Here is a 13886-nt window from a genome sequence, read left to right on the forward strand (position 1 = left end):
AATTGCTAACTTATATGATCTGATGTTAATATGGCAAATAATAGGAAACCAGTAATGTATGGTGTGGGATTGAATATAATGTGCAAAAAAGCATAAAGTGACATGTGCTTTGACTGGAAACACCGTCACAAGGAGAGGGAGACAGAGTTCCAAAAAAGGTCCCTGAATAGGGAAGGCTGTAATAAAGTCCCCTGTGCTCAGCCTAAAACAGGTTAAGAGAAAACGCTGATTAGGATTACCTATAAGGGATAAATAAGGTTCCGTCCCTGGCAGAATATTCAATGATGCTTGTCAAGTTTGTCGCTTGTTTCTTCTGTAACTCAATATGATATTCTAAGAAGCACAGCTGATTCTTTCTTTGCAACTCGGATCAATCGCCCCATGGTTATTACACATTTCTGGCAATTCCTGTTGATAAAGAGTTTTCTTAACCTATACAAACCCTATCATGGAAATTACTGGTGAGATGTCATATTTGAAATAAGCTTCAACACACTATTCAACTGCTATATGTGGATACCTGGCTTCAGGATAAGCTCGGCAAGAACCAGAGGGTCTCTTCAAAAATAACTACCTATAGAGGACTTAAAAGAGGCTGCATCCTAGCTCCACCGCTTTTTTTATCTGTATATTGCAGATGTAAGCCTCCACCAGGACTGGCTGGCTCACATCCAGTTAAAAACAGGCAAATAGCCGATTACACCTCTACAACACGCCAATGATGTGGAACTCATTAAACAAACCTGAGTTGGTTTACAGAGATTAATAGACACTCACGACAATTAAATGGAGTTAAGCGTTGAAAAAAAACTCTGTCATTTTTGCGAGAAAAATAACCCTGGAGCAGGGTAGTTGGAAAAACATTGACTGGTCAAAACCACCAAATACAAGTATCTGGCTAATTGATCAAGTGGTGGCATCTTCAACATCTTCTTAATAGACCAAAAACTGCTTACCTGCATTTCACCTCCCAAAAGCAACTTAAAATTGACCAGTAACACATCTCTCATTCCAATCCTAAAAGTAATTAAAACCAAGCTTATTCCTACCAGTGCATACAGAACGGAGGCTTTTCCGGATACATTTGGCACGTTTCTCAACCATAACCAAAGCAAAACTTACCAATCTTTATTTAGGCGCCCTCAAAACTACGCAAGCACAGCTCGAACTTGAATTTAACACAACACATTTGGCTAGAAAGTAAATTTTCCAAAATATGCGCATATATTAAAAAGTGCATAAAGCTCAATATGGAAGCACTTTATTTGGAAGAAAATTGATCTTCCCCAGCATACAAAGACCAACGCCTGGTCTCCTGCCCTGAATGCCAGTTTGCAGTCGGAAGGAGCTGAAAGCCTATGGGATCAGAATTTGCCATATGAGCTTTCTGAGAAGCTGCGAAATAAAGAGAAAAACGGTATCTCTGTTGCTGTAGACAAACATACTTTCACTAAAAGAAGCCATTTATGGCTCAGATAAATTCACACAAAGCCACCAAGTCCAGGGTAACTGGCTGAATCTTTTGAAGCCCTCTAGAAGCTTCTTTTTGGACACTTTCCATCTCTTTACTTGCTGCCTAAATGAGTGCTGATCATGTACTCATTTATCCAGAAACTCTGGTCTGCACTTTAAGCACTTCCTCTTGATTAATCCTGGAGTGCAGATTATGATTACATAAATTCTTTTTAAAGTATGGCATTCACTCCTGTCGTAATGCCACCATCTTTTACCCGCGGGGTGAGCATCCTCCTGCCGTAACTAGATTTATTAAAAACATAGAAATTGCAGATAGGCTATCAAAAGACAAAGCTAAAAAATAATCATCAGTGGAACAAAGACAGCTCACTTATCAAATTAATGATGGGCTTTCTCCACCATCTTGTCTGCAGAAGGCCATATTCTAATTTAAATAGGGTCTCTTCCGTGTATAAACCTCAAGCTTTAAGCCTCCATCACAGAAGAATTAACGAGTGGCCTCCGTGTTACGCTAGACTCAACTTTTGAATTATACTTGGCAGTTAGTCTTAATCTAGAGAAAAGGAATTATTTTCATTCTTAAAAGTTTCATAAGAACAGCCCGTGGAGCCACTCTTTACTTATCTACATTTCACTATGCACTTTAGATATTTTAAACTTTTTATGCACATGTATTTAAAGAAAGGGTCTATTCTTATTAACTTTGCTTAATTCTATGACATTTTAAAACAATTATTACTTTTGTTAGTTTTTTTTTTTTTAACTATTGATGTATGAATTACACATATCAAAAATATTGGTCATAATCTATGTAGCTTTGTTGCTAAAATGGCTCTTCTTGTAATGGAAATATGAATTGTATTTAGTTTTAATTAACTGCAATAAACTTACCGCTACTCAGTTAATGAAGTGAAAATTAAGCTGAAATCAAAGCAGTGCTTTACAATTTCAGATCCATTGTCTAGCACAGACATCAAAATACAATCTCATTATTTCTAATAGATCTTGCTAACTGCAGATTCCTCACCTTCAAATATTTCCCAGGTGTCAGACTGGATCCGGAAAATCTTGAGCAGTACTTCTGCTCACTGTTGGGTGACATCAAAGGGCTCTGCGTCAGCAGTGACGTCGCAGTGCCTATATGGGCGGCATCCCAGTGCACTGACATCAGTTCCTTTAGTTCCACGCCAACAGCGAAGGATATGGAGAGCTACTGGATCATTGTTTAGCAACCTTTTGTTGACATTTCTGAGTTTTTGCTCCCCGGGTACATAGGGAATCATGTCCCTGCTAAACCTTCAGGGTTCAAGCCTTGTGGGGATTGTTGCCGGCAGATGTCTGTTTCTGACCCCCTCTTGGTTTGTCTCTGGTGCCTGGGGTCGGGACACGCCCCCAAGGGCTGTGCCCATGAACCCAAAGGTGATTCTCGAGCAAGCAATGAAGCTCCTGGTAGAGAAGCTGCTCTGTGCCCTTCCTGTGGAAGATCTTTGGGCTGTTCCCGTGGCCTCCTCATCAAAGTCAGGTAGGTCTAAAAAAGCCCAAGAAGTTGTTGAAGCGCTTTTCTGCTTCCCATTCTCGACATCGTGCTTCAAATCCCTGGTTCTTCACTGCGGCTGCAGAGCCGGGGTCAGGTTCTGCTCTGTGCTACCTTGAGTTTTGGGTGCTGTGACGTCTGTCCTACTTAAAGAATTTTAGGTTGATATGCATGCCCTCTGATTTATCAACATCCTCTTGAGCACTTCAGGCCCCACGAAGCAGACAGGTGCCCTCTGGTTCACCCTTTGCGCCACCCAGGCCCTTGGCATCCATCCCCAGATCTGGACTGACACCACCATGCCTCCACCCACCGGGGTTCCATTTCTCCCTGCACTCTCCCCGGAGCCACTCAGTGTGCCAATCATCACTCCTAATGTCAAACCAGTGCTGCGCAACAATGTCATCCAGGCCTACCCATCCCCTGAAGTTTCTACCTGGCCCTTACCTTACTGAAGGAGGTGAGGTGGAGGAGGTGTATGATCCTCTGGAGGATCCGGATGACGACAACTTTATGTAACTCCCCTTTAATGAAGCCCTCACCAACGTGCTCCTGGGGGTGTTGGTGGATCCTTGCACAGGGGCTTCTGTGCAGCGAATGATTGCCCATCAGCACCATCCCGGCCTTTCTTTCCCAGCAGCCCTCCTATTAGAGCCCGGTGGTGCAGCCCACAACTGCAATGGTCAACCCAAGCACATTCCCTACCGTGCCACCGAATAGGGAATCCAAGAGTCGACACCTTTGGGAAGCACATTTTTTTCTTTCACCAGTCTTGCCCTGGAGTCTGTGAACCACTGCTTGCCTCCTGGGCAGATATTTCCAAGCACTGTGGGATTCGGTTGCACAGCTGATTTTCATGCTGCCCGAAGAAGACCATGCCATCCCAGCCAAGCTCTAGTGGACAGCACTGATGCAGCGAAATTCGCCATCCAGTGCAGATTTGACATGGTGGCGCTGCGTCACCACACCTGGTTATGGACCACTGGGTTCTTGGGGGATGTCTAGTCTCCATTGATTGACATGCCCTTCCATAGCTCCCGTCTATTTGCCGACAAGGTCAATGCAGCATTGGTGGCGCTGCGTCACCACACCTGGTTATGGACCACTGGGTTCTTGGGGGATGTCTAGTCTCCATTGATTGACATGCCCTTCCATAGCTCCCGTCTATTTGCCGACAAGGTCAATGCAGCATTAGAGCACTTTTTCTAAAGCAGGGTCACTGCCAGATACCCAGGCCTTTCCCTCAGGACCCTCCTGCAACAACAGTCCTTTCGCCCCTACCGCAGACATGGAAGGGAAATCTTTGGGCTCCTGCAGTACTAACAAAACCCAGTGCAGCAGCCTGCCCTTTTGAGAGCAGGGCCACAGAGCCCAGTAAGGACGCAGGAGCCAGTCCCAGCGTGCTGTCCACCCCAGCACCCTTAAGACCCTTTTAGCATGCCCGCCATCCAGCACAGCATCCTGTAGGTGGCTGAATCGAGCATCACCTGTCCCAATGGTCGATGATCACATTGGACAAGTGGTTGCTTCACATCATTCAGAAGAGGTACCACCTGCCATTTTGGAAACACTTCCGCCCCTCCCGCTATGCCAAGAATAGCTGATGGAGGACCATCTCTTCTTGCTTCATCAGGAAGTGCAGGTTCTTTTGGCCAGAGGTAGGGCATGGTTGATATTCCTGCTACTTCCTTGTGCCGAAGAAAGACTGAGACCACAGTCCTATACTAGACCTACACCATTTCATCTACTTGCAGAAAAAGGAGAAATTCACATTGGCACAGGTTGGATGGTAGCACTGGACTTGCAGGACTCTTACTTCCACATCTCAGTGCTGCCGGGCCACAGGCGTTAACTGTGATTCACAGTGTGCCACAAGCATTTTCAGTTTGCTGTGTTCCCCTAAGGCCTCACCAGCAGCCCTCAGTGTTCACAAAAGTGATGGCAGGGGGTTGCAGCCCAACTCCAGAGGTTAGGGGTGCTAGTCTTCCCCTACCTCAATGACAGGCTGTTGAAGTTGTACTCGCCCCAGGCAGTCATTGCCTAGCTCCAGTCTACAACAGATTTTCTGCTTTCACAGGGGTTCGCTATCAACATGCCGAAGTCACACCTGACTCCCTTAGAGATGCTCCCTTTCATCTGAGTCATTCAGGACACAGTGCAGTTCCATGCCTATCCTCTTGAGCAGTGAGTTTGGGATATTCATGCTACGATTCCCATGTTTTGGCTTCTAGCCTGGATTTTAGTGAGACTGACTATAAGGCTACTGGGTCTCATGGTCTCCTGCTGGTAAAACATGGCTGCTGGCATATGCAGGCTATGCACTGGAACCTGAAGTCCTAGTGGGTGCAGCATCAGGGGACACTTTCTGACGTGGTCCAGATATTAGAGAGAATTGCAAAAGATCTACGATTAAGTCAGCGGCAGACCCCCAATTCCTTTCCCACCCAAAGTTCACCATGGTAACAGATGCATCACTCCTGGATTGGGGTGGCCATCTGGGAGAGGAGATCAGAGAACTCTGGTCTCTGGTGGCGTTTCAGCTCCACATTGGTCTTCTGCAGCTGAGGGCCATTTGGCTGGCATTAAAAGCCTTCCATCTATCAAAGGAAGGCTGGTTCAGGTGTTCACACACAACACCACTGCCATGTGGTACTCTGACAACAGACATGGCTGGGAGGGGTCATGGACCCTGTCAGGAGGCTCTGTGCCTCTAGACATAACTAAAATGTCAGGAAGTTTTCCTGGTCATACAACATCTGCTGGGGTCTATTAACGCCAGGGCGGACAAACTCTGGTATCTATGCCTCGCTAATCACAAATGGTGTCTGCATCTGGAAGTGGTGGAAGGTCTCTTCAGAGACGGCGAAGTACCTTGGTTAGGTCTATTCACCAGGAATGTACAATATCAGCACTTCTGTGCGCTGGAGTTTCCAAAGAAGCTCTTGGTCCGAGACGTGTTCTACCTCGCGCAGGACGATGGACTCCTGTATGCCATTCTACCTATACCACTCCTGCCTGGAGTTCTCAAGAAGAGCAGAACCAGCTGGGCCCAAGTCATCCTAGGGGCTCTGGATTGAAAACTGAGAGTATGGTATCCCGAATTCCTGAGCATGAGCATCTGTCCTCAAGTCAGGTTGCACCTTTGGAGGAATCTCTTGTCATGACAACAGGGCAGGGTCCTGTACCCAAACCTGCACATGCTCCACCTTTGTGCATGGAGATTAAGGGGGTCATTCTAACCCTGGCGGTAAAAACCGCCAGGGAAAACGACCGCGGTAGCACCGCCAACAGGCTGGCGGTGCACCGCTGGGCATTCTGACCGCGGCGGTTCAGCCGCGGCCAGAAACGGAAAGTCGGCGGTGTCCCGCCGACTTTCCGCTGCCCTTGATGGGTATTCTGACACCCCCTACCGCCATCCTGTTCCTGGCGGTTCTCCCGCCGGGAACAGGATGGCGGTAGGGGGTGCCGCGGGGCCCCCGTAAGAGGGCCCCAAAAAGAATTTCAGTGTCTGCCTAGCAGACACTGAAATTCGCGACGGGTGCAACTGCACCCGTCGCACCTTCCCACTCCGCCGGCTCAATTCTGAGCCGGCGTCCTCGTGGGAAGGGTGTTTCCCGCTGGGCTGGCGGGCGGACTTTCGGCGGTCGCCCGCCAGCCCAGTGGGAAACCCAGAATGACCGCCGCGGTCTTTTGACCGCGGTACGGTCTTCTGGCGGTTCCCGCTTGGCGGGCGGCTACCGCCGCCCGCCAAGCTCAGAATCACCCCCTAAGTGCCGACAGCTGAGAGTTTTTGACCTCCCTCCTGAAGTTTGTGATGTCATCTTGGCAGCCAGGTGCCCTTCCAGTAAAACGGTCTATGCCTGCCAGTCAGATAAGTTTGTGGCTTGGTGTTCTTCATGCCGTTTGGACCCCCTTTCTGCACCTCTTGCTGAGGTTTTGTTGTTTGTTCTTTCTTCAGCCCTGTAAGGCCTTACTCTGAGCATTATTAAATGTTATTTGTTAGCCATCTCTGCTTTCTCACGCCTGCCAGACCAACCCTCCCTATTTAAGTCACCTGTTGTGACTCAGTTTTTGAAATGTTTGCAACATTTGTTAACACCTACTCCTTTTGTGATGGCCCAGCGGGACCTAAATTTGGTCCTTACATGTTCTCCCTTTGAGCCCTTGCATAGCTGCCCTCTGCAGCTCTCGACTCTGAAAACAGTATTCTGATGGCCATTAAATTGGCCAAGAGGGTCAGCTAGCGTCAGTCTAGCCTCCATTCACCAACTTCTTATCTGACAAGCTGGCCCTTCGTATGCATCTCTTTTCTTCCAAAGGTGGTCATCCCTTTCCACATTGGCCAGAGGATTACTTTGCCTGCCGTCTATGCCCCACCTTATCTGTCATAGTAGAATTAGAGACTGCACCTTTTGAACCCAAAAGGGACTTTGTCATTCTATGTTGATCGCATCAAAGATCACTAAATGGGTTCACCAGAGGGGAAAAAAGCCAAGCCTGTGCAGAAACTAACCAACTCCAGCTGGATAGTACTTTGCATAACAATCTGCTAGGCAATGGTGCAGAAGCAACCCCCCTCCCCTCCCTTCCCTGAGGGATTGTAGGCTGAATCCACCAGGTCCAAGGTCGCCACTACTGCATTAGCACATAGTGTAGCTATCCTGGACATCTGCCAAGCTGCCACCCGGACTTTCCTCAACACGTTCACGGAGCTCTACTGCTTGGACAGTCAGGTCCATCCTGGTGGGCATTTTGCCCATTCGGTCCTCCAGGACATTTTGATCTAAGCCAGTCACTTTTTATGCTTTTGCAGAAGCTGAACACCACCTACCAGTGTGTAGAGGTGCTGGTCAAGAATTTCCAAATCCGATCTGATGCCTGGGGAATATTTTAAGGTGAGGAATCTGTGGCTAGATAGTCTCCACCAGAAAAGATGTTACCTCAGGTAAATAACTTGTTTGTCCCCTTGTATCAATATTTTATGTATAATCGAAAGACGACTGAGGATAGTGCTCATATCAAGGATGATCTGGATCCAGAGGACTTAAAAATGTACAGGAAAGATACTGTCAGTAGGGTGCACGGGGGCATAGCTGTTCTAGTTCACAAATCCCTGGCCCTGATAGTAGAACGTACTAATTTCAAAAGTTGTGACTAACTCCTAGTACTGTTATTCATACTTAAAAACGTAATGCTCTATTCACTTATTTTGTCACTCTCTGTATGTTTCATTGTCCAAACTTCGTGGCCTTACCAAAGAATAGGCCTGTATGTGCTGGAGAAAGAGAATCTCATTCTCTTTGGTAATCTGAATCGGAGGCTCAGGACTCTCTCTGACTCAGCCTTAATTGTTGTCAATAATCTTTCAGTTTAAGACTCAAAATGTCTATGCACTAAACCCATGAACTCTGCTGGCCACTTTATAGTCCTAATCTTTTCTACTATTGAGCTTGACATTTTTTTTGCACCTTCTTATCAATGACTTCTAGATGCACCTTCAAACCTATAAGTGGAAACAATTGGAGCTCCGCACTCAAGTCTACGTCAACAACTTTCAAGGGAAAAAGTTTATAAATAAACACTTACAGATCCAATTGCTAGAAGTGTAATCGTGCACAGTATGTGACTCAAGAAGAGAATTCATGCTGGAAAACACCTTTAGTTCACGGACCTGGTTTCCAACTTCTGTATTCTGGTGACTCCAAATTGTTAAGCAGACATCTCCAGATAGAGAAACTATGTAAATAGACTAGGCAGCTTACAATGGGCCAAGACTTGCTCTTGACTGAGTACGTCCACTAGTTCTTTTTGGCCGTGGGCAATATTCACAGCATCACAGGCCTTTATAGCAGTTTAACCACTCTGGCAGACAAGGTGCAGTCCAAAGTGAACCCAGGCTTTCTGTCCCAGAAAGTGGACTGTCTTGTTCAGTCCATACTAAACTTAGATTATGCACAGGCAGAAAGCTAAGGAAAACCTGCTTGAATTAAAGGACTTCGTTTTCTTTCGGTTATGCAGCAACCCCGCCCCTCCTTTGTCCCCTTGAATTGTATAGTTCAATTGAGGTCTGTTGTAGTTTAGTCAGGATCTTGATGGGCTAGGGCCCCACATTAGCCTACCAATTGTAGCGTTGGGATCACCACAATAAGTTGTGCAATACACAGATATTTCCATTATATGTATCCTTAGGTGAGTCAAGGAAACATTCCAAAGACTGCAGCTAAGGGTGCTGTCAGGCGACTATATACAAGTGCAACCTGGCAACTAAAGAGTCATTAGCCTTTAGATTAGAACTACATTCAAGATGCAATCCATCACAATAATTCGTGTGTGATTAATTTCTTGAACTATGGGACCATAAGCTGTTGGACAGATTACATTGAACCCCCCCCCGCTGATGTGCCATAACATGAGGCAGTCCAGGTTTGCAGAAAAATATGCTGCAATCTGCAGAAACAATTTTACATTTCTGTACTTAAAACCAGTGGGAAGTCACTAAAAAGGATATCAATGTTTCTTCAAAGTATCACTGAAGAGCATCAAACTGCCCTCAGTATTTCCCCTCCCATCGTTGCCCACCTTTTCTTTCCATCGCTTTATTCTGTCAGTTTCCTCAAGGTGCCCTGTGCAACAGGGGAAGGGGTCGTATATCAAGTGGTGCCCCGTACACTAGAGCATCAGTTGAAGCTAGCCTCTCACAGGCTTCTAAGAAGGTTGCCACTATCATCTCAGGGGCCCCACCGGCACTGCAGCACCTTGAGGCAGATTACTGTTTACAGTGCCTTACTAAGTATACCCACTGAGGACCTGAACACATACGACTCCCATAATGACTTTCAGAAAACATACTCCATCACTCCCTGTGTAAATCTGATATACAGACTGTACCAACCTCAATAAAAGAGCGGCTAAAGTGACATACTTTACTGTGTAAACAGATACAGTGCATCCCACAAGTCATACTGTACAGCCTGCAATGAGCACTTACCACATTTTGTACCCATCTCAAGTACAAGCAGCACATATTCTGTATTGCCCACCCTTAAGCTCTAGTAACAGCAACAAACCTGTTGCCACCAAATCTAGTGCCCACTGAGGTTCACGTATTTATCAGAACACGGACCCTGGTGCAGCCGGTCCTACCTCTGGATGATATGTAGATTTGAATGATCCAGTGATTCCTGCTTTTAAACACAAAACAAATAGAGCGCTTAACAACTGTCTTTTCATCCTATTCAAAGTCTGGCTTTAGTCTCATTAAAAATACATGTTTGCTGTTGGCAATGACTGCCTTCCACAGACTCTCATCATGCTTAAGTGTCCCTAATCACATGCTTCACAAGCAACAGCCAGGCATTGCACCCAAATTCCCAGTCACAGCCTATGACTTCTGAGCGTCTCAGCATGGCTCTTGAATACATATGAATTGCCATTAAAAACTGCTGAAAATTACTCAGCATTTTTAAAAGAGGCGCAAACTACTGTTGGAAGTGGGAGGTTTCCTGCATCAGGTGTGTTTAGAAGATTATCAACTGCATCCAATGATGCTAGGAAGAAGCAGAATCTGCTTTGCCCTAGTTGGGCTTGCAAAACGCTTCTATTAAGGTACACACTCCTGCTGCCCCAACCCATTTTTCAATCTATTTATAAAGCTTCTTTACAGCAACTTTCATGGAAAACTGCTTTCCCGGTAGGAATTACGTCAGCATACTGCGATGCAGGCCATATGTTCCCAGAAACAGTACTCAATTTTATGGTACCCATGAGCACCCATTAAATCAGGTGGTCTACGGTTATCACAAACAAGATTGTTTTTAACCAGAATGTTACAAAATGGATCAGGCCTCCCTGAAGACCTATTTGGTTAACATATGCCTACTCTTTAGCTTTTACAATTCTCTAGCCTTTCCACTGCTTGCTATTCATTTAAATGTTTATGACAATCAGGCAAGATCCCATGGAATGGAATTTTCATTACAGTTCTGAACAGCCTGCCAGTCTTACCAGCATCGACTTCGGGATAGTAAATCATTAGAATATTAAATTTCTAGTCAAAGGGACTGAAGTAACTACCAGTAGAAGGCACAATGACATGTTGAGGCAGCTGGCTATCTTCAGGGTGCATTGCCAAATTTAAATTTAGTGAGACACTGTCTAACTGGCCGGATTTACCTAATCTTTACAATAAAAAAAATATGAAACGTTAAACACTGCACTAGCAACGCTTAAGTAATGCATTGGAGATCTTTAAAAATAAAAAAAATAGATGAAAGGCAATATGACCTGTTAAACTTGTAAAATTAAGATTATATGTTAAAGACCGCCCCAAGATCCTGTTCATCAGCGGGAATTTTCAATGCTTACCACTTCAATGATGAAGAAATATATCTATATCACTTAAGAATTACTAATATAGAGAGTTTGGGAGAGTGCAAAATGGATTAAAGAAAGTGGTCAAGGATCTTGGAGTCCTTGATCAGTCAAAAAAAAGAGACCCTCATGGGCAAATTGAAAAACAGAAAATTGTATAGTATAATGTTGATGAATTTGGATGTCTGCATAGTAGGCAAGAGATGAGAATCCGTACAAGATAAAGTATTCTGTAAGGTAAGAAAAATCTTATTTGAGAGCATCATTAAGCCTCCACTTGGTAAGTTAAATATTTCAAAAACAGTACAGTCCTTATATTTTTTCCAACCCTTGAAAGCAACAACTGCAGTAATGAATTATCCAGGGCCTTAACACTTTTACACCATACTTAATAGGGCAAAATAGTTCTGAATTTTAAGAAAGATGCCAATAGCTTCTGCCTGGTTTATTCTTGTTGGTTTTCTCAAAAAGAGAGTGGGGGCAATTTCAATGTTTAAAACTGGTTAGTGCATTTAGCCTTCCACTCGATAAACAGAGGTCAATTCTTCCTAAAGTAAACACTGTCTGTCAGTGCTACACTTCATCCAGTAAGGCTTTTTAATTGGAAAAAAAGCCCATTTACTGTAAGCAAAAATAGACAATCAAAAATAAGAACACCATTAAAAATTGATTTATTTGGGATTCTACCTACAATAAAGTGAAGGTACTCCTTGCAGCAAACAGGTCACTCATAATACACAAAAGAGAAGTCCCAGAATCCATTTCTGTGTTGATGTTTCCCCATTCGATCCAGACTAAGGTGGTTAATGTGTTTCACAAATTTCATGGTCTCTTTGTCTCTGTAAACTAGTGCCAGGGAGTTATTTTCTGGATAAACCGTGAGCAGCTGAAATAGAAGATAAATACGTGCATGAACTTAACAAACCTTTGCAATTTTTGTTACCAATGAAAAAAACAAACTGTACGAAGTTACCCTTGAAATACTACATAGTACTAGATACATGTCAGGCTATACAATGACATTTTTTTAAGTTTCAGTGAGACATGAAAACAACTGGTGGCCCAAAATGTGGTAGTACTTCTGAGACCAAATTCCTTGGCTGAAGGTTTTCAAAACTGCTACTTTACCCACCCCTCATTAAAAATGAGTTCCTTTTAATCTATAATCAATGTAATTAAGAAATATTCCAATATTCAACTTTCTCTCAGTACCCGCTCTGTCAGTTCTTACTACCAATGCAAACACAACAGTACAACCTTGCTGAAGCTATCAACAGAATTCATGATCAGAGAGCATAATCCAACAAGGCTGTGCGCTTTTTGCAGCATTGATTATTTGTCAATTGGGGGTTTTAAGAGCATTCCACCCATTCCTGGTCTGTACCCACTCTCCTCATATCATACATACTTTAAATTCAAACGTCTCCAGCCTTATCTCCTTATTGTACTTTCCTTGTTCTCTCTTATAACTTCTTCGACTTTTAAAAACCTGAACCAGGACTTTGTTTGATGTTATAGTCCATTATTTCTAGGGGGTACCTTACAAACACTGTTGGTAATAGGGACATTTTTGAACATTACAAATGCAAAGCCATAATCGGATGTGTGAAAGTGCTGCCCAACATAATGTATAGGCTTGTGTTAGGGGAGGTATGGTTATTCACTGTACCATTTTGTGGTATTGTGCATACTTCAACACGGCTCCCGAGTCCTAACTCCGGAGCTTAGTACATTCAAGAGTTAAAAAATGTGGACAGTGGTCACTGGTAAGGAATTTCTTGTTCTCAATATCTGGCTAAGGGAATTGTTTTCTGCATATAGGTTATTACCATAAGGGGTTAGAATGTTTTTTTTGTTATATCATCAGTCTAAATCATTTTGGAAACCAACTTCCTAAGGGTGAATGTATGAGTATCCGGCGCTCAACCTCAATATTTTCCTTTCACTAAAATCTGGCGGTGCCAATAGCTAGGACCTCACCCTAAATAAAGTCCCAATTGACAATGAAAATTGTCACTCAACAATCATACTGCAATGGCACACGCTACAATACTTTCCATTGTTCATATCCTTGCCAATAATTAAAGACAGTCCTCCTCCAACTGACTTCATAAGTTGATTCCAATCGTATTTTATTCCTCTTGAAAAAATGGCTTCCAATACTTGTTCAAAATTCCAACCATAAATAATTGTTCAAATTCCATCCGCCAACACGTGTTTCGTCTGGGGAATACCCCTTGACTTCATCAGGACTTCCTCAAATAATCCTTATGTCCCAAATACTGCTGTGTAACTCATCTCACTATGTGTTTTAGAACCCTTATCTTCTATTAATGTGTGCTTTTGAGCCAACAAAACCGGTGTATCCTTCTTTATTTATTGCGTTCTATCCGCGAATACGTCGGAAGAACATTAAACATTTTGGTAGTCTAGCTTTTCTATTGACTAGTCCTGGCTTTGCCTCTGCAATAGGGGCAGACCCCACTTTTCACTGCTAACTTCACCA

General features: G+C 44.1%; 1 protein-coding gene across 1 annotated transcript in view; it reads right to left on the reverse strand.

Moving 5' to 3' along the window:
- Positions 1-12034: 12034 nt before the first annotated feature.
- Positions 12035-13886, reverse strand: part of OGFOD1 (2-oxoglutarate and iron dependent oxygenase domain containing 1) — a 236901-nt gene continuing 235049 nt past the window's right edge. Inside the window, exon 13 of the mRNA XM_069215834.1 lies at positions 12035-12266. Coding sequence (XP_069071935.1) covers positions 12105-12266 — 162 coding nt within the window. The 3' untranslated portion in view covers positions 12035-12104. The remainder of the gene's footprint in view (positions 12267-13886) is intronic.

The sequence above is a fragment of the Pleurodeles waltl genome, chromosome 12, assembly GCF_031143425.1.
Source record: "Pleurodeles waltl isolate 20211129_DDA chromosome 12, aPleWal1.hap1.20221129, whole genome shotgun sequence".
Lineage (NCBI taxonomy): Eukaryota > Metazoa > Chordata > Amphibia > Caudata > Salamandridae > Pleurodeles > Pleurodeles waltl.